General features: G+C 43.0%; 1 protein-coding gene across 1 annotated transcript in view; it reads right to left on the minus strand.

Annotated features, from left to right (window-relative positions):
* Positions 1–1,024: 1,024 nt before the first annotated feature.
* The window catches only part of TAFA1 (TAFA chemokine like family member 1), a 312,360-nt gene continuing 291,289 nt past the window's right edge, over positions 1,025–22,095 (minus strand). Inside the window, exons 4-5 of the mRNA XM_090022617.1 lie at positions 7,184–7,308; positions 1,025–1,939 (exon numbers count right to left, since the gene is read on the minus strand). Of these exons, the coding sequence (XP_089878743.1) occupies positions 1,922–1,939; positions 7,184–7,308 (143 nt within the window). The 3' untranslated portion in view covers positions 1,025–1,921. The remainder of the gene's footprint in view (positions 1,940–7,183; positions 7,309–22,095) is intronic.

Below are 22,095 nucleotides of genomic sequence, written 5' to 3' on the forward strand. Positions count from 1 at the left end.
TCAAGACACTCTCCCTCTCTTACCTAGCATCTCCCACACCCAGCTGAGCCCCAAAAGATGGAGCACCAGATCTGTAAGCCTATGTTGATCTCACAGCAACATCTTTTTAAAAGGGAGAGTAATAAAATACTCCTTATGAAGCAAAATATCCATTTTTATTTGGAGCCGTAACACTCACGGTACCAGCCTATGAAGCGCGTGTGGAATCTGGCATGACACTCTGCACAGCTACTTTAATGTACATTGCAATTACAGTGACAAATGTATACCTTCGGAAATACCAGGTGTTGAAGGGTTGCCCTGGAGGAGGAAAAAAGTTGGTGGGAGAATTTCTGACTGGCTGTAGGTTTTCACTCTGCACTGGATTAAAACTGATTAGCAAGGCCCTGGGGGCTTTGTGAGAGAGAGGTAAGTCAGGTGAAAGGAAATTGGAAATGTTAAAGAAGAGAAGTTGGACTGGTGGGGAGGGGAAAAAAAAAGTCTGAACTTTTGTACTCTTCAGGTTGGCAGCACTGGAAGGACCGAAGGCTAGCCTTGATGCAGGTTGGCAAGCGCTTTTCCGCCCAAATACGCCTGCTAAAATCAGTGGGGATCCTCACATTCACAAACACAGCGTGGGCTTTCACACTTTTCCCCTTAGCTTTTTATTCCTATCCTCATTGTTTGCGAGGGCCTGCCTATACAGAGAGCTGCAGCGATTTAACCAAAAAGTGGTTATTTAAAACAATTTAGTTAACTGGTTCCAAACTTATGATTTCAGTTTAAGATCGCCTTATTTCAGTTCAGCTTAAGCTGATTAGTGGCAGGGATAAACCAAACCGAAATAAAAGTGCCCAACCAGGTTTCAACGCATTTAATGAAATGACTGCAAATTTGTACGTAGAAAGGACTACGGGCTATAGCAACTTTCTCCTTTAGGAAGAATCAAGCTGTATGCCAAAACCTGACTCTTCTTTAAGCAACTGTTAAAAAACCAAAAGAGGCTCTTGTTCTGAAGAATTAGTGAGCAAACAATGCAAAACTCTGGAGTTAGTAATCGGGTTTTTACTATAGTCTATACCAGCTATACAAAGTCTGTAGACATTGCACGTACAGAACATCCTCAGTAAGAAGGGAGCCCCCAAACCCTGCCAAAGAAACTCTGAATACATACTGTACTTTACTCGACAGGTGTCCTTCTCTTCTTCATGGAATACCTAATAGCTCTAAAAATATTTTCTTGGAAGAGGATAGAATCATCACTGTTATATATCAATTAAGTATAAAGTATGGTTATGTAAGCAAAGCCAGCATGCTAGTATTGCACAAGGGGGAAGAAAGCCTCCAGAATACAAGAAAAAGTAAGAATGCAATTCCTCCAATATCCCGCTGGAAAAAAAGACAGGAAGCTCCCGATGATGCCTCGGTAGGACTCTTAGCTCTAGACGTCCTCAGACTGCAGCAGGTTTGCTTTCCCCTTTTTACTGCCATATTTCTCTCTGAAACTGGTAGGCGTCTTCCAGGCCGTTACAAAAAAAAATGTATACTACAGCAGCTGCAGCAAAGTGTGGTACTATTCAGTTTCTTGAAGATTGAGGCTTTATTTCAAAATATCATATATTTATATATTTATATATACTTTTAAATAGTATAAACGGTAGATCCGATTGCGTCCATACTTCGTAGTCACGCAAACTTTACCAAAAGTACCATTTTCTTCGGGGGGTTTTTTTGTTTTTCCATTTCTGGTGTCAAAAATCTGGGACATTACTTCCACAGAAGATTTTATTTCAGACAGTAAAGCCACTGTTATTATGTGGTAAACAGTCAAAAGTGCAAATAAGAAATCCATTTGGCTTGTAAATGTTGAGATGGTTTAAACTTTTAATGTTTTGTCCTCTAAATCAGCGGTGCTTTCATTGCATCCATCCAGAAGTCTCTGTTAGGTTCTTGGGTGAATCTGCAAGCAATGACATACAATATATTATGAGATGAAAAATGGGCTGCAATTCGAGCCTGCTGGTGATGCGCGGCTCTGCCAAGAAACTCTTTGAGGCTGTGGACAGACATATCTTTAAACTGCTTTAAAACAAGGAGTGCTTGCCTCTGAGGCGCGCCTATCAGCTATTCCAATGTAACTGTTACCGCTGTCTGCTCCTATGCCTGGAAAAATGGAACAAATCACTTTAACTGTTAATAAAACAGGATTCAAGTTGCAATAGTTTCACTCTGCTTATGCTGCTATAGGGGCAGACAGATGTAACAGTTATAGCAGGACTTCTTATCCCGGCACAATCTAATGCCAGTGTAACTGTTATATGTGTCCACATTCTGCGTTTGGTGCCTTGTTTCTTGGCCCATCATGGTCAATACGTTCAGCTTATGAAAGCACACGGGAGTAAAGAGCTTCTCCCACAGTCCTCGAATGACTGCCTTTTGGAGCGGCATGGATTTACAGAGAAAGCCACGTAATGGGCGGCCTAAATTACAGGAGACAGCAAACTACTAGGAGCTGTGAGCAGGTATTTCATTCACACCACTGTGGAGAGAAGATGGCTTATCCATCCCTAAGGGCATAATAGGCTATGGAGAGATTATTATTTCTAAGAAACACTATAGAGTTGATTTAGCTGAGCAAACTACAGATGCCAGGATGCTGGAGACTGAGGACTTGAAAGCAACCAAGGAGGGAGAGGTCCCCGGGGTTTGTCTGCCATATCCTGGGGGCTTGAGGGTGCAGCTGGAGTGGGTGGTCAGACAGGTCCCCGCTAGGATGCCCTGTCACCACAATGTGGGCAAATACTGCAGGGGAACAGCCGCTACTTTTCAGGGCTTTTATGACTCTGAATTACGAATGCCTTGCCAGGAGCTGAAATATTTAGTCATCCTGGAGTGGGGTTGGGAAAACCCCCTTTTTGTTTGCCCATATGAATAAACGAAGGGGCCAAACTTCCTCTGTCAGTGAAGTCAGTAGCAAAACTCTCCTTGACATGAATAGACTCAGTCGCTAGATCAGGAGGAAAAAAATATTAGCAAAACAGCAGACTGAATGATGAGATGCAGCAGCAACTCTCTTCACCGGAGATATTGACTGTCTTGTGTTCTTTGCACTACTTCAAAATGACCTCTTAATTAGAACGGCGGCTACTAGAAAAGCAAAGGGCATCGGTGCTCTAAATAGAAATGTCATCAGAGACACGATCCACCATATTAACCTGTTCAAACAGTTAAAAAACTCTAAGTTGTTTTTTACCGTACCCTCCCACACACACACACACACACACACACACACACACACACATATATCCCATTTTCTGCTGTCCTGGTTTAGCATTGACAAATGAACCCTGCTGGGCTGTCTCTCACACGAGGTAAGGGAATGCTTTTCTCTTTCTCCTGCTGCGACTATCAGCCCCGTCAGTGAAAGAGCTGAACATGCTGTGGGATTCAAGATGCAAAAGACCGTCACAGCTGAAGTGCTGTTGCATCACTTGGCAAACCAGTGGGAAATGTTAGCAGATCTTTCCCTCCTAGCAGTCAGGAGATGATATGAAAATAAGGTGCCTTGGAGTCAAGATAGTGGTGTGAAGTGTCATTTTATTGGTTATAGAGGTGGGGGAGACAGACTCGGGGGACCTGGGTTTTATTCCCAGTTCACCCACTGAATGGCAGGGTAACCACAGGCAAGACACTTAAGGGCAATGCACTTTAGTTTCCCCCATTTGTAAAAGGAGGATAAGAACTCAGTGTGCATTTGCAAAGCACTGTGAGGAGCATCATACAAATGCAGAGCAGCATTATTAACATAGATTATAGTGAACATCAGGCAATTTGTTGCATCGCATGCACATGGGGTGGGGGTCATGCCAGGTATGCATGGCAAACTAAAGGCCCCCTCTGAATTACTTATCATGGGGACACTGCAGCACAGCATGGTTGATGGCAGTAGGGTGCGAGCCACCAGCTCTGGATGCATCTTAGGCAGGGGCAGGCAATTATTTTGGGCAGAGGGCCGCTTACTGGGTTTTGGGAAGCCATCGAGGGCTGCATGACAGGCAGCTGGGGGAGATAAATATTAAATTTCTAAACTTTTTAGGGGCCCTGTGGGCCAGACAGAATGGCTGCATGCGGCCCATGGGCCATATTTTGCCCACCCCTGATCATAGGTCATAAGGTGATATGGATAGCTGCAATGTTAAGGGGTCCTGGGGGTCTCTAGCTAGTGTTCCAGCCCAGAAAACAGCAGCCCTGCTCACTGGCCCTGAGGAAGGAGGGCAATTTTCACCTCGCACCCCCCGCCATCTGCCTAACTAGAATTCCACCATTTCACCGTGTGACCTCACAGCAAGGCCCCCAGTCCTCGGGCGAAGGAAGAGGAGAGCTTAAAAACTTTCCAAATAACCTCTCAAACTCAAGCTGACTTTAGAGCGAGTGGAGAGAGAGGAAAACGAGAGTAAAGCAAGACCAAAACCTCAATTAGAAATGATTTCTCTCCAGTGTTCAGTCAACCGCTCTATCAGCAGACTATCAATAAGTCAACTGTCAACAGTCCTTTAAGTCTTGGGCTTGAAGACTTTAATTACTAAACCATGGTAAAAGTGAAAGGGCTAAAGTCAACTATGCATGCAAAAAGGAGAAGGAGGAGTATAAACTTTACCATAGTGGTCCAGCTAGTCCAGTATCTTGGCATAGACAATGCTCAGGGGGTGTGTCGACACATGCAGTTAATGTGCCTGAATTTTCTTTGTAGAATTGGGACCCTCCTGATCCCCACATGGCTGGCAGGCAGTGTCCTGACCCCATCTCCACATGGCTGGGATGCAGCAATACCAGCCACTGGGACAGCTCTCTCGGCCATGTGGGGATCAGGACAGGTCTCGATCCCCATATGGCGGGGGGACAGTTGCCTCTGCACCAGCGCAGCTCCTCCCTTGCATCAAGGCTTGGCCTGCTGCAGTGTCTACACATGCACTACTGTGCAGTACCTAATGTGGCATTAATTTGGTACCTGTATTTCCTGGTATTACTAAGTGGCGCATTAGCCTAATTGACTGTGCTGTAAGTCCTGCACATGTGTAGACAGTGACAATTTACTGCATACTAGATTAGACTGATGCGCAGTAAAGCATTTTGTGTAGACGCACCCAGTAGCGGCCGCTACAGAGGAAGGAGTAAACGTCTGTGGAATAAAGTATTAGGGGGGAAATTCCTTCTTTCCTAGTAGAAACAACAACAAAAAATGGTTTGTTTTTTTCTCTAAAGTAAAACCTTTACTTACATACTTTAATCCTACCTAATACAATGGTGGAAGTTTTCCTGGTCAGACCACCAGCTGTCTTGCACTCCCTCCCAACGTGCTCTTTTGCGTACAGAGCAGATGCGCAGCAAAACTGTTTAGGACCCACGATGACCTATGCTAAGCTTTTTGCTAACCTTCATGGTTAACTTGTCCAGCTTGTGACGATTCTTTTGGCGTGCACACTTTGGAATATATGCAAACAAATACACATAGGATGTTGCAACCCTCACTCAGCTGGTCTTGGACAATATATTACTTTAGTGTATCTTTTGCTTATATATTCTAAAATGACACTGAGCTTTATACTATACAAAAATCCTATTCTGATGGGTTGTTTTGGGTTTTTTTTGCTGAATAAGGCTCAGTGGAGGGAATTTATGCAAAGTTTCAATAATCCCAAAAGATATGCAAGATTTATGTTTAGAAGATTTAAGAGAGTTGCTAAGCGTATCATGCCACTGCGGCTTTACCAAATTGTGTTGAGTAACAATATTGTAAAGAAACAAAGCAAAATGCTACTGGAAGCAGCCCTAAAAGATATCCCACACTAACTAATTAAAATAATGCCTATGGGCAAATGACAGAAGTATTTTTTTCATTTCTGAACACTCACCTCTGTAGGTATTTAATTTAAATGAAATACAGTAATGCATACTGAGTAGGTTAGATCATACATCTGCATATGAATAGAACAGCTACGTTTCTAGCAATATTATTACTCACCATTGGTTCATATGATACTGGATGATAGAGTTGAGGACATAACAAATTCATATAAAACCTAATTAATTTCCCAAATTATGATCTGCAAGACAGACTTCAGGATTCCAGAGGCATTATGTTATTAGTGTTGTTTTTGTGCTAGATTTTTTTAAATATGTAAATGACAAAGTTTTAAAATCCATCTGCATATTGCTTGTGAATTTTTAATATCCCTTTAATATCACTTTCCCCTTTCAGAAATTTCTGATTCACTGGGGAAAAAGTTAGTGCTCTGAAAAATAGTATGCAAATGGTGTTTTCATTCTCCCCTACAGTGATTTGCTATATCCAAGTGCTATTTCCGTTACAAACAGGCCAGTTGCAAGCATGGGGTAGCTCTTACCTACATCACCCTGCAAATAGCTGGAGGAAGAAATTGTGATGCAGCGAGTCACCGTGTCCCCCCCTGCTTCCTTGGTTGCCCTGGGTGTGGGAGGCTGACTTGCGGCAGACCTTTTTAAGGCACTCATTGACTTCTCTTGCAGGGAAAGTTGCTTATGTATCTATTTGAATGATTTATTTAAACTTGGTGACCTCCCTGGAGGCCAACAAGAACTGTCCTGGAGGATATTGCTTGGGAAAACTGCTTGCATGTTCATCTCGGGGTAAGAACCTATAGAGAGAAGCAATATAGTTCAAAAGCCATAAGGCTTTTGAAGGGAAGCCAATGGGCTGAAATCATCATCCTCCTGGCGAGACCCTGGGGCAGAGCAGACTTCTGGAGCCTCTTAGAGGAAGAGGGCAAGTGGGACACGGGGGCAAGGGGAGTCGGTAGGATGATGTGATGTGCTAGTCTGCAGTGGCTGAGGACTGAAGCGGATGACCCAGGAGGTCTGTTCACTCCTTTGTGCTTGTCTTTCCCCAAACAAGTCTGCTGATGGGACTCCAAGCTACTTCTTGAAGGCAATGATATTAAGAAAGGGACACGATGATTCAGTAGGGCCGGGATGCCAGTGTGAACACCAGAGGTTAGCTGAGGATCCTGAGCCTTGGGGTGAATTAAGTAGGGAACACAAGTGATGACTCCTGGAAAGCAATGCGCTTTCCAGTTGCCGCAGTGGCTCGAAAATGCTACAGGTGTTTGTTGCAAGAGCAAGCGAGCCCCTTCCCTGGTAAAGGTGTATGACTGGAAACATGACTTACTCTGGTGGTCTTGATCTTATTGCCGGTTGCACACATCCATCCAGAATTATCGGGCAGCGTCTTACATTCTTCCCCCTCTAGGCACGGCTCCATCTCACACCACCATTTCCCGATCACTATCGAAGCTAAAAAGGAATGGACAAGATTGATAACTTCATCCGGGTGCATCACAGTGAGACGTCTGGTTCAGTCAAACTATGATATGCCAAAATCCCACGGAAGAGGATGAGTTTCCATTACAAGTCCTCCAAATCTAATTTAATGGTTATGAAGCCAATATTTGTACGGCATCTCTTATTAGGAGACATTTTTGGGGACATAATATTGCTTTGCATAGGCTTATAGCCTGGATGGCACCTGTTTTCTATTATGTCCCAAGACTGTGGCTAATAGTCTGACATGAAATGCAATTTCCCATCATAGAGGAATTCTACCACTCCAGCTGCTGCTTTGTTTTTTATGTGTCGCTGTCCAGGGCCCATAGGTGTATCATTTGTTTTCAGTGTGTTTAGCATTTATCAGCATTCCTATAAAACGGCAGTTCATTAGGTACAAAATACAGCAGTAATGGATAGACTAATTGGATTCCACCTCAATGCTTATGGTTTGCTTATTACATCTACATATAATTCCTCATACCCAACCTCCATGTGTCATTATCAGTATTTTCCAATAGCGACTAAATGAGTCCTATTGGAAAGAGACGGGACCAGAGGGATGTACCTGTCCCAGGGCTGAAGTTGAAGGATGTTGGATATGGGTTGTTCTGGAATTGCAACCAGTTACTAAAGACATAGATCTACGAGACTTCCTCTCCCATCACATGGCCCAAATCACCCCCTGAGCCAAATGCAGGCACCTCTTCAGAAACACCTCATGTCTTCTCCCTTCCTGTACCGCCTTCAGATGCTGTATAAACGCTACTCATCCTTTCCCCGATCAAACCGCAGAGGGACTAGAAGACCCTGTTATGACTCCGAACTTCAAGCAAAGAGCCATGGACAGTGCGCAGTGTTAAAAGTATTTCCTAACATACATATATTTGTTTTATTGACTTTAACCTTAACTTTCAATTTCCGAATGTTTATCCTCTTTAATAACTACAGTGCTCTAATGTTGTCTGGTGTTAATTGACGTGGATGTATTTACAACCTTGAGTGTATCTTAATGAAGGTTTTTGCCTGGGAGCTGGTATCTGTGTATAACCTTAACTGTATCTTAATGACATTTTTGGTCTGGGGATTTTGATAAGGTTTAGCTGACCTTGCAAATTAAAAGTAGTTGGTGCATGAGTTGTTCTATCCTCCGTTTTTTTTCCCCTGGCAAGAATTAATTTCTTGGTTGCACTCATAATGCTTAAGCATCAAAACTCTTCATAGGAAGTACAGATATTTAACTCACTGCTGCCTCCCAGCACGACAGTGGCAAATGTTTAAAGCCTGTGTCCGTGCATAGCATATGTTTAAAATGTGAGGTTAATTTAGCTTAGAAGGTTTTAGGAGATACTCGTAAGCTATGGCCACATCAGATCATTTTGGATGCAAAATACGGAGTCTGGTTTATGCTTACACGTGTGTTTTATAACCAAATGTCCAAACTAGTTGGTTTAATGCCATATCACAGAGCTGCAGCTGTGTGTCTGTTACCACCGAGAAAAATAAACAGACCAAAACCTAACCCCCAAACTCAAACTATTTAAAACATTATTAGACATAAGAAATATTTGAATAACTGTCCTTTCCCTCTCATTGAGCTCTAATGGGCCTCCTTCGTTGATGCACCACTGAAGATCAGACAACATTTTGCCTCCTATACTAGACCCAGCTGCATTTCTCCTCCTTGACAGAGGGCTCCAAGGCCAGAGATGATGGGCTTGTGGGGAAAAAGATAATCCAGCGCATCTCTGATCCCGAAGAAAACCCAGTAAAATGAGGAAGATTTGATTAGAATATTAAGGAAAATGCCAGACTTGACTGCCACCCAGCCCGGGCAATGTCTGCCAGGAATGGAAGAGGATGGTGTTAGGAAATTAGGGTTATGGTAAGAGCCAGAAAACGTGAATTGGAGGCTTCAGGGACATGTTAGTGGAAGGCAGGCAGATGCTGAGTGAGTTCGAGAAAGCTCTGGCTGGGCTGGAGGTGGCTGGGACCTGTGTGAACACAAAAGTTTTCAATACATTTTGATTTGTATGAATTCCCCTCCCTTTTGAAGAGGTAAGGACGGTCTGACCCAGATCTTCAGAATTTTGCTCATCACGGCCACCTCTACAGAGCTATGCCAGCCGCATGGCTCTATCGTCCCTATGTATGCCCCCTCCAAACCACCCAATCGTCCAGCCCTACTGCTCCACTTCTCGATCGCTGGGAAAAGGGACAGTCTGATTTTACCTCCAAGGGGGAAATTGTCTTTTTCCAGCACCATTGCAATGCAGCATTTTGTCACTGGTTTTCCAAGGAGGCACATGAAAAATGAACTACTGCCAGCAGGGTCGGCCTTCAGTCACTCTGCTTTCTTCTGACAGCCTCCTACCTAATTCCCTGCTCTTCTTAATGATTCCTCGCCTTTCTGACGAAGCTTCCTTTGCAGCCGGCTAACAAATAGGACCCTGCGTGTGTGTGTGTGCATGCGCACGTGCGTGTCTGCATATGCACATTCTGCACCCACGTGCACACGACATCTAAAGGAGCATATTAATATATCCAAATGGAAGAGGCTGGCTAGGCCATAAAAAATTATCCTGCTAATCATAGCAATGAATTTAAATAATCCAAGATAAAACAATGCCACTTCTCCAAAAGTTAAACTGATTTCTGTACAGAGCTGCTAATAAAAAAATCGGCAAAATAACAATGCTGGTTTATACTGTCCATTGCAATCCCGTGAATAATCTACATATGAATTATTCGAGAACTTCCTGTATTATTGTTCTTAAAACTCCTCCTGGTTTAACATGTAATTCCTAATGGTAGCTGAAGGATCCCAGGTCCTTTTCCAGTCCAGAGCACATTAAGCAACATGTTTGGCCACACTAATCTGGTCTTTTATCACCCGGATGAGACAGCAGTGCCAAGTCCTGAATGTGGAATCGCCTGTCCAAGGAATAACTATTCCACGAAGGACGGGGCTTTCAGTTGCCATGTTTTCTTGCAATGCAACTTGTATGCCTCCAGGTCTGAAGAAAGGCACTGATGAGCTGGAACAAATTACTGAAGTTATCCATGGTATCATTCATCTTTCCTCTTGCAGATTATTGCAAATATTTATCAGACAGTACATCAGCTGTCTTTACATACCAAATTGAAAGCTTCCTTATACATGTGTTTATGAGATAGCCTAATGATGCTATTAGCCTATCATTCTCAGATAGCTTATGAATGTTACTAATGGTGAGAAAAAATTATCAAAATGCTCTCTGCCCGGCTAGAAAACATGCATGGAGTGAATGCCCACACCAGTAGTAACTGGAGCAATAACTACAGAAAGATTTATCCCTAGACGCATTAAAAAAAAGAAAATGAAGAAAGGGACCCACACTAATTGCTACATGTGAGAAAAAAAATCTCAGTGATATGATTTCAAATGGAGAGAGAGTAATTGCCACTTCATATGGGAGAGGAGGGCAAGAGACCCAGAAAAAAAGAGGTGCTTGCTTGATACTGGGTGCTATATCCCTAGCTGTTAAGGGGCAAGTCTGAAACACTGTGAAAAAAATGCTTTCAAGAGGCACCAAAAAGTGGACATCCCTCACTAGAGGCATAGCTAGCATTTCTCGCGCCCTGGGCAGAGATGATGCTGAGTGGCAGTGGGTGGTGTAGAGGGCTATGGGATTCTGCTGGTGCCCCCTTTACATTTGTGCCTGGGGCTGGTGCCCAGCTCACCCTGCCCCACTTCCACCACTGGCACCTACTCAGGTTTAGACAAGTTCTCCAAAGCTTCACTGGATATTTTCCCAATAATAATTAACCCTCCCCAGGGTGGGTGGTGATTTTAGGAAAGTTCTTCTATTTCTAGTCTCATCTGAAGTGCGGTGGACAGGTTCCTAATTGAAAAGGACAGTAGAGAGATAATAATAAAGCATTGTTACTACTTTCAGTACTGCCATGTGGGTCAAACTGCTTCCAACCCCCCCCCCCCAAGTCTTGTAATAAAACATAAGAGTTAAGAGACTGCTATAAAGATGTAAGGAATAGCTCTTCCCATATTCTGCTACACACAGCTTCCAAGAGTTGTTGTTATCCAGCTAAATATTTATATGTTGCATCTCTGAATTTTTTACTCAATGGCACATTGTAGTAGAGAGTTTTGGTGCCAAATTGCGATGCTTTAGGTCCCGCTGGAAGTCTGCTACTCTTGATGGCAGCTTGTCTCTGGGTGCTTGCCGGTCTTTACTCTTCTGCTTGATTTTCCAAGTTGTACTCTCACAACTCACTTCAAAGAGGCAGCTTTTGCTTTGTGATGAACCAGGGGATTTACTAGTTAACTCTGACTGCGACTTGCTATACTTGTCGGAGCAAGTTATCCAAGCAAGAGAATGCAGGTTGACACTGTTTAGCCTGCCCCACTCAGACATCTGTTCAAGTGCTTGTACGTGTGTATGTGTGAGAGAGAGAACTATTAAAATTAAGATGCTTGTCCTCTATATGTCAGGCTTCACGAGTTTTGGGGAGCCCCTGCATTTCCACTGTACTAACTAATGAGGTCACGATTAGAGTCACAGATTTAGGTTTTAACCTTAGTCACCAGACATAGAACAACGTCATGGATTTTGGATGTTCACATCATGCTGAACTAGAAGCTCAACATGTTCTTGGATGTTTCTCGCTGTGTTCTTTGCCAACATCTGGGGAATACATCAAACACAGCTGTTTTTCATGCAAGACTAATTTTTCAGAGCCTTTAGCCGTTGGGGGTATGGAGTGAAATCAGTTATGATACACAAGGAGCCTTGGCTTTTGCTGCCTTATCTTTTTTTTCTTTTGTTAAGATGGAAATAGTTCATTTCTGATTTTTTTTTTTTCCAAAGGAAAAGAAATCTTTTATGGAAAGTTAAAAAAAACATGTAACCACATAATGAACACTGTTGGTTGGAGAATGGATATTGTTTGTGGAAAACCTTAAACGGTAAGCTGTTTGGGGCAGGGAACATCTCTTTGTTTCGTATTTGCATAGCACCTCCACTATTGGGTCTTGGTGCATGAATGGGCTGTCGTTTCTAATGACTATTACTATAAAAATAACAAGTAAAGCATATTATTTCCACTTCAAATTTCATGATCAAATGCATTCCCTCGAGGCAGAAAAAACAGAGAGAACACAACAACATTATCTAGTTTGAGGTCAAAAGCATACAAAAATATCAGGGGTTACACCTTTCAGTAGAAACCCTAAATGTAATCAGGCATGACTTGTATTCAGCCCATGTTTGAAAAAGAGATACAGGGTGTGTCTACACGTGCATTTATGCTGGTTTAAATTTACTGTGCAGTAAGCAGGAATAGGCTGGTGTCTACACATGTAGGCATTAAAGTACATTAATGCTGTGTGGACTGACTTGGGACTAAAGACGAAGTAAAGTGTGTTACCATGCAGTAACTAATTGGGCATAAATTTGATACCTGCATGAAGAAGGTATCAAATTTACGCTCAAGTCAGCATAAGTTGCCATATTTACTGTGCACTACGCACGTGCACATGTAGACGTGTGCCTATACTGCGCAGTAATTTTGGTTACTGCGCAGTAAATGCACACATGTAGACACACCCACAGAGTCTTTTTGTCAAAGCTGGCAACAAAGCATTGCCCAGTTTTGCAAGTTGCTATGAAATTTATTGCTGCTTGTGGCTTTGTGTTTAGCCACCAAGTCACAGCAGTGAGTAGCAAGGGGTGTATAGGAGGAGGTCTGGAAGACAGATCCAAAAGTACTTAGATTTATTCTTGCTATTTGATGGGAAGCGTAAAAAACTGCAAGCAATTGCAGGCCTAATTTCCCTTAACTTTCTTGTGCCACAGTTTAGGAAATTGCTTTTAAAAATGCCTCAGTCACCGAACACAATGAGACTTAATTAAAGTTTGCAAAGAGCTCGTGAAAACATGAGCCTTACAGAAGGGCAAAGCATTATTATGTGTTTTGGCTTCTTTTTACAACTGTTTTGAGAGGACACGTTACATAACAGGCATCCAAAATTGATTCTCAATTTGCTACTGTAAAGCTACAAGCAGCAATCTACCACTTTATACCTTCGATAGAGTAAAGGCATTTTGTTTTTACGCAGGGAAAAGAAAATATTAAAATATGCCTCCTCCTGATCATAGGTATCAAGTTACTCCAGAAAATACCGGGCAGAGAGTTAGCTTGCAAACCAGTGTGGCAATCTCTGCAGTAATGGGAAAGTTGCAGTGTAAGTGTAAGGCATTCCATTTTAATCTAGCTCCCACTAGAGAAGATTGATATAAATAAAATTTAAATAGAGAACACATTTCAGATGCCAGCAGTGAAAAAGACTTTGTCAGCCTAATGAAAAGATATCAATTTTCTCTACTTTATTCAATAAATTGTGAGTCATTTTCTAAATGGATTAGATTAAAGGAAAGTTCAAACTCCCAGTGAGAGACTCTTGCCACTTGAGCCAACGGAAATAGCACAGGGGTAGCTAAAACCTTTTAGATGGTTTCACTTCTGTAAAAATTGATACAAACTGGAATAGGAGTATCTGTAACCCTGTGCTCACCTATCCCTTAAAAACCAAAATCTCAGAGAATTGAATGAGACAAATGGTTTCTCTTATTGTATTATAACGTCATGGGGCGCAAAGCAAATAGCAGGACTGGGGAGGAGGAGAAGGCTGGAATGAAAGAATACAGCATCTCAAGCATTATGTATTTCAAAACTAGATACTGAGATACAATTTATTCTGGGAGATGTACAGGCTGATAAGTTAAGGAATAAAAATACAAAACAAAAGATTTCAGGTTGAATAACACTGCCTAGTAGAAATAGAGGATGTTTTCTGCTGGGAGTTCAGCAAGCTATCTGCTTTAATTCAATCTAACTCAATTTTAGAGACATCAATCTAATGCTCATGCAGCGTAATACTTTGTAGCCTTTGATAACAGATTGCTGGTGATACTGGAGAGACCGATATTTCCCCGTGTTTAAAATAAAAGCCTACTGCAATCATTGATGACAATTTAGCAAATGATGGCTCAGATCTCTGTAATTGCCTCAGAGTCACGTTTACTTTATTAATTTAATTTTAAAAAGTTGTCCAGTCATTACAGGGAGGCCAAACATATTAGTGTATTTCTTTTAGAACTTTCTAATCTTTCCAATATCTCTGGGAGCTTGAATCTTGACTTCCATGACCGCAGAAAATTTAACCAACAGAGCAAAATAGACTGCTTTTTTGACCAGGACTCTGCCTGTTTTGTGCTATATTCAGCATCAAGAGTAGTGACGTGCATCCAGGGTCTGAAGAATATAGTATGTCACACTGAAATAAATTCTTGGGCAGGTTAGATTGGCTGGAAAAACAACTGCCGTCAGCTGTAAATGTGAAGATCCGTAAGTAAGGTGTAAATTCAATAGCATGAAAGGAATCCTTAGTGGAAAAGCACTTAAGCTGCCCAGTATCAAGCTGCAAAAGTGATAACTACAGACGTTACGTTTTTCTAGGTTTAACCTGGACTACAGCCATCACTATATACACATGGACATCCTTAGTCTGAATTAAAATTGGCTCTGATCCAAAATAACTAATCCTCATCAAACGAGGATTAAAGTTAATGCAGACTCGGGCAGTCCGAACTAGGCAACTGTATTAATTAACGTGTATATACAGCACTATATACAGTATCTAGGGCTTGTTCCCACCACAAGGTATAGCAAGCGAGCACCGTTGCGTAGCCCTAACGTGCAGCAATGCAGGAAAACCTCCCTGATGGGCAATGATCATCTATTAATCCTTAACTGGAACTGAAATTTGATTCGAACTGTGTGATGTGAACCAGTGAACATGGCTTAGAAAATGGTGAGCAAGCGTACAAATGCCCTGGAGTAGAGTATTTCCCGTGCTTTCTGCCAGAGTAACAGGAACAGCCGCGGTGCTGTTTATAGTTGTGAGCGGTGGACTGGGAGCCAGGAACCCAGCTCAGCCTTTGACTTGTTGCATTACTGTGGCTGAGCCACTTACCCGCTGCATCTCCAATTTGTGCACGTGCAACAATACAATTTACCTGAATCGCATCATGTTTTCACAGTTATTTTCCCCAAATTGTTTCTTCTACCCCCATGCCCACGCATCTTTAGCCATCTGTTCCTCGTCTCCTTGGACTCTCTGGGGCACCCATTTGTTCTGTGCTGATGCAGCAGCTAGCACAGGATCCTAAGTAATGGCAATGCCAGTAATGAAAAATAAATCTTCATTGTCCAGGAAACACAGCGCATTACTTCAGTGCGTGCTTAACTCCAGCAAAGCAGTTCAACACACAGTTACATTGGAAGTACATGCTTAAGAGCGAATCAAGACGAGCCCATGGACTGGTGGCGGAGAGTAAAACTGCTTGGGTTTGTGAAGAATTTCTGGATCTCATCAAGTTCACTCTAGGCAGGGCTGTAGAGGGAAAGGGCTGGTTATATTAATGTCCTCATCCCCCCGATACTGCATATTGGCAGGAATGAACATTGGTTAGACATATAGCTATAGGGCACTCTGGAAATGCATTCAGCCTGCTTCACTTAGCTGGTGTCATCTCCATGGTGAAGCAGGTGGTCTGCTGTGGAGCAAGGCAAATTTGCATTGGCTATTGAGAGAAAAATAAAAATCCTGAGAACCTGCGGGGAGGGAGAGGGGAAATCTTTTCTTTTAAAGGCCACTGCATGGGCTTTTAGGATCCTGAAGGAATCCAAACACTGCAGAAGGTTGCACCTTCTCAGCTGTATTAACCTGAGCTCCCAGGTTGGCTTGTAGACCTTTAGTGGTGGATACTTTTATGGAACACCAACATAGAAAAAACCCACGAACTAATCTGAACCGAGTTTTCAAGCTGGATCAAAACCAAACTCCCATCTCAAAAAGAATTTCCTTTTCCTTTTTAGAAATTGCGACTTCGAAGAACACGCTTCCAGGTCGGTCAAGAGGGCTTAGCTTGAACCCCTGCAGCAGGCTGCAGGTTGTGGTATTCTTAGAAGCCCGACAGCTTTTAAAAGCCTTTTGTGCATCCAGACTTACTTGAGAGAACACTTGTGTAGATGGAGCACATTGTACAAATGGTAAAAATTAAATAGAAATCCGGGAAGCAATCTGGGGGGAAATGTTACTGAGAGCTACAGGAGCAGGTGGCATTGCCTTTTGCTGGGGCTTGTGCTCCTTAATTACTTTGGTGTTTTTGCAAGCCCCACCCCGCCCTGACGCAGAGTGGAGTGCTGTGGTCCCTTAATGGCCTATCATTGTTTAGAGAACAGAGTTTTCCCAGGAAATAACTTTTATCAAAGGGGATGTTGGGGTGCTTTTTTTCTTGAAGGGAAATACTGCCCACCACGTGACTCTTCTACACTTATAAAAGGCTGCTCTTCTCCTGACACTACTTATGCTATACTGAAAAGGGCAGCCACTTCTGGGGAGCAATGAGGAAAATATATCAGGGAACAGCACTGCTGCATGGCGTTTGGGATTGAGAGAAATGAATTCAGTGTTTTTCAGTGTCTGCGGGGAAATGTAGTTATCTAAATGGGATGCGTCCAGTTGAGTAGCTTGGCCCTTGTTTTACAGATCGTATCAAAAACATAACAGAGCTGGTGATAATGATAGTGTTACACCAAAGGTGAACTGAGTCCAGTGCTCCCTGCCGCATGACTTCACAGCCACCAGCACCGTCTTGCCTACCTCAACACCGCCGAAAGAATAGGTAGAGGACCGACTCAAAGGGAAGGGCGTCACTAAGGGATGCAATCGAGGCGTCCCGCCCATTCTGAAATGAAAGCACATCTTCATTTCCATTGCTGCATGGTATTTGGGTGCTACCTGTGTCATCAACTGGCAGAACCCTTAACATTGCATCTTGTTCACAGTGGGTACGTCTACACGAGACGCTTACTTCGCATTAGCCTAATAACACCGTGCGCTAGTGTGTCACAGCACAAACCGTGCGACTAGCCTACTGCACAGTGTTATTAGGCTAATGCGTGGTAAGCATCACTAAATAACCATGTGCCTAAAGCTACTGTACACTTAGTACTTTATTAAGGAAGTACAAAACTAATGCGGAGTACCTAAGGCGCATTAATGAACGTGTAGATGCGCCCAGTATATTGAAGGAACTACGGCAGTTATTCTGTCTAGTCCCAAAGGCAAAATCCCAAAGATGTTTAAGGACGGCCTCTTGTTGCACCACCAAGTGTTGAGCTACTATATTGCTGAAGCCAGAGTTGCGTAACTCAGCAGCTTGGTTTCTAATGCTTCATGCAAACTTTTACTTTGGCTTTGGTTCATGTGAGGTAAAATTCTGGACCCAGCAGGGATAATGAGCATGCCACAAGAAGAGCTTTGCCATAGATTTAATGGGAGAAATCCTAGCTCTACTTCAGACAATTGTAGACCTTCAATGGGGCCAGAATTTCATTTGATGAGATTTACTGAGTGTTTTTAGTTTTAATGAAGGGTGAAGCTAACATACAGTGCCAGGCTCCAGAATGAAAGCACTGCACCTCTTATGCTTTTCACCCCCTCCAAATAATGTATCAGTCCCTGGCCACTCAAAAAGTGTGTGTGTCCATATCTTAAATCTTGTTCTACTACGTTTATCACTAGCTAATATCGCACAACCCAACCCTGGCTTTTGTGTCTATATTTTCCATCTTCCGCTCGTCTCAAACGTGATTGACGCTTGCCTGCCTTTGATAGATGTCTCATATTTAATATTTTAGTGAAAACTTCTCAACACAGAAATCTGGAAATATTCACGGAACAAAAGTCTCCAGGTCTCGAGACATATTTTTTAATTTTTTTTTTAGATATCTGGGGCATGAAGAAAGGATAACTGTTAAATAATAAAAGAATGTGAGCAAAATCAATGAATTTGATTGATCAGTGTGATTGATTTGAAGTCAATGGCATTTTGCTATTCACTTTGACAGGCCCAGATTGTCACCCTGTTTTTTTTGGAAATCATAGAAGTTATGTGCAAAACAACACACAACCTACATACTGCTAAGATAAGCTCGCGTGTACAAATCAATGCCATTACACACTGCCTTTATGGCTAGGGACAGAAATTAAACATAAACCAGTTTAAATATGTAAAACAACAAGGCCGTGTCCAGATGTACGTGGACATTTGGGTCCCCAGGGACAACTAGCAGCAGTAGAAGATGCGCCACGTAAGTGCTGGCGCATGGCAAGTTACCCTGGGTGGGGTAGGGAAGGCTGGGGCCAGCACTGGGATGGGCGCAGCAGTCTTAACTGGGGTCCTGGGGGCCTCCTGGGGCTGCAACAGCGGGGATCCTGTCACATGGAGCCTGGCCAGCTGCAGAGTGTGGCTCTGGCTGGCCAGGTTCTGGCTTTGGGTGGTGCACGCTGTTGCCATGCGCGCTGCTCTGCTCCTTTTTTCTGCAGGTTTTTTTGATCCCTGGATATCCAGGGGTCAAAAACGACCCATCTGTGCTGCTCCCTTGTAGCATGGAGACCAACTGAATGTGCAGTATGAGGCACCGCAGCCATGCTCGTCTGAACATGACCCAGAAATTCAGTGCACATAGACCATTTTCAAAATGGCCCAAACCAGTTTAAGGTGAACCTGGATGGGTGTAGTATCAGATCGAACTGATTTAGATTAAATTGGGTTATTGAACTTCTGTCCCAGACCCCATCCAGATTCAAGTTAACTCACAGTCCCTCAGCATCCCAGCATTCCTTGCACCTCCCCACAGCACTCCCCTCTTACAGGGTGGTCTGGCTAGTCCTGGCCCAAGCTGTCTGCTCCAACCAAGCAGGAAGGTGTGCTCCAGCACCCCCTGGCCTGAATCACTGCAGGCATGTGGCTGCATTTCCGGAATCAAAAGTGAATGTCTGTTCACTTGCTTATCAGTTCAATCTACACATCTTAGACTAACCTGCAAAGATCGAATCAATTCAGCCTTGGGATTTTTGACTCCCTGTACTTAGCCGATGTCTGTGGTTGCACAGATGTTCAACACTGCACTTAAGTAAACAGTGTGTGTCACCTAAAACAAACTCACTAATGATCTTCCAACCATAAGTGAGACTACTGGAAATGTGACAGTGATCACACACAGTGATATAAAATGATCTATGATGTTAATGATTAAATCTGTGATCCTGAAAAACAGAGCTCAGGGAAAATAAGATCTCATATGGACTGAGCAGTCCTGATACTGCTGGTTCTGGGTTTAGTTTTGAACTGAATCCAGTCTTTTTTGAGAAATGATGCTAGAAGAGGCTGATAAAATATTTGTGCAGTTTAGCCGTGTTATTTAGACCCTATGTGAACTGCGTCTAGATGGCCTAGCGCATGCTTAATCTTATTGTTATATTTTTAATGAAATGGCAGAGAACTGCAGCATAATTATACATTTTGGAAAGACAATAGGAAACTGCTCATAAATATTCACAGGCACATTTCAGGCCAGGGTTGAGAACTGGAGTGCCATCAAAGAAGAAAAATGCCTCCATGCAATGTTAATTTTTCATTAACAATAATTCATTAATAAAGTGAACGGACAGGGGAAAATAGGGAGAGACAAGAGATGAACTGTGACATGAAGAGGATCTGGGTACAGGGAGGTTTGTGGGTGGCCTAATGACATTATTCCAGTGGTGTTTTCTTGTAACAGGGGGAATAAATCACCCATCTCTGATGAATTGGTCTAATTCTGCTGCTGTTATGGAAACATTTGCTTACACAAACTGTTATATGCCAGGAAGTGACCAGGCTAAACCAAAGGGGTAATTACATGCCATCTCCCTTATGATGGTGGAAGTCAGTCAAGAGAACACCCAAGAGGCGCAATTACTGCTTTCTGCTCTGCAAACACGTGTGTTACAAACCAACAAACCCCAGTGACGGCCTGATCCAACTTGTAATGAAGAAGCTAGAAGGTGATCATTAACTTCCATGGGTACTGGACCAGCCCCCTAATAAATGCACAGTGAAATCCACTGCCTGCTCAGACGTTTCTCCAGGAAGCTGGGTCGAGTAAGGACTCGGCTGCACACTGCAGGGCTGGTCCCCAGCGTAAAAAGCCTGAATATGACATTTTGACTGAATTAGTTGCCTGAAACATGGCTGTAAAGCAAAGCACTCCATAAAAGGAAAGTGAATTAATTATATATATCTGTGATGCATTTATAAGGCATCACAGAGCATGCATAATGTAGCAGTTAGTTATCAGTTATGAACATCAGCCCTCCCGTGCTTTTGTTTGCATACACATTGTCTGTAATATGCTCAGTGTCGATGCTACTCGGTAGAAGGGAGTCCTCTAAATAAATAAACAACAATATCTCCCTTATTTCCACTGTGCAGTAAAATAATTAAGCATTATCAGTCAAGTTCAGTGGGAAATAATCTTCCATAATATGTACATGACATTTTTTTTAGCCTAGTACATGCTTTTTTGCCTGCAGGGAAACGTTTGATTTTTTAGCTGGAGTCATTATATTGTTATAACTGTTTTTATGGCGCTATCGATACACAGGGTGTTTTATAATTAGAGGGCCTAACGCTGAGAGAAATTCTGATCTGGATTCAGGTTTAGACTGTTCCAAGGAGGCTTAGATCTGCGGTATGGGGCTAGGGCCCACCTCCATCCATACTCGGTAGGGGCTGTCGCACAAGGTACAGAATTGCTGCTAACAGAAATGAACATTCGAGGGAAAAAACAGAGATGCGTGTGAACAGTGCCACATGCTTCATCAAACACATGGATTTCAAGGATTTTATAAAGGAGGGGTGAGGAGGGCCTTGGAGTATTTTAATTAAATTGTTCCAACCATGCAGTGGGAAGAAATGTCATAAGCTGTCAGAGAAAAGCCTCAAACCTGGGTCTTCAGCCTGCCACCCTACAGATGATTGCCTAGGTTGGTCAAGCCTGGCCAAAAGCCTCCAGCAAGACCAAGCCCTCCACACACTCCCTGTCACTGAAGTGGCCGGCTAGGGTCAGCCGACTCTTCACTTCCCCATATAAACCCCTGAGTTGGAACAGGAAGTGTCTGGGCAATGGGGCAACATGTCCCAAGACTGCTTTGCTGCCTCCTTTGGCTTGCTCCCTGGCTTTGCTCTCTGTTTAATCTCTTGGCTTCAGCTCATCCCTGAATGTTGGTCTTAGACCAATGTCCTGCCTTCCTGACCCAGTGCAACCTCTGATCCCTGTCCTGGTCAGTGCCTTGAGTGGCCCCAGACCTGGCCATGCACATCTCAGCCTGGCATAAATAGAATAAAAAAATATTGGCTCAAAACACTCTCAGTGGTGTGTGCATCTACTGGTTGTGAAGACCTATCAATAGTAAGAATAACAGGACGGAGGGCTAAATTTCTCTCCTAGGAGACTTAGCACAGATTCTGGCCTGCAGTTGAGTCTCTCAGGTTTGACATTGTGTATGAAATCACTCACCTAAGTCCTTATTTTTGGGTACATGCCTATGCTGCCAAATGAAGGTGCAACTACGAGGTGGAAAAGAGACCCAAGTACCCTGCTGAGCTTGTCCAGGTTGTGGGAAAGCACATGTTAAAGCCACTGTGTGCTAGATGACACTAGGTGCACTAGCTTAAATTTAAGGCACATTAGGGTGTGTGAATCCTTAATGAACCTTAAAAATGGCAATTTTGGGTTAAACACACCCAAATTTAATGCCTGCAAATGTAGGTTATCAAATTTAGGTGTTGATAGTTAAAGCGC

This window comes from Crocodylus siamensis, chromosome 11 (genome assembly GCF_052110815.1).
Source record: "Crocodylus siamensis isolate JL-2025a chromosome 11, ASM5211081v1, whole genome shotgun sequence".
Taxonomy (NCBI): Eukaryota; Metazoa; Chordata; order Crocodylia; family Crocodylidae; genus Crocodylus; species Crocodylus siamensis.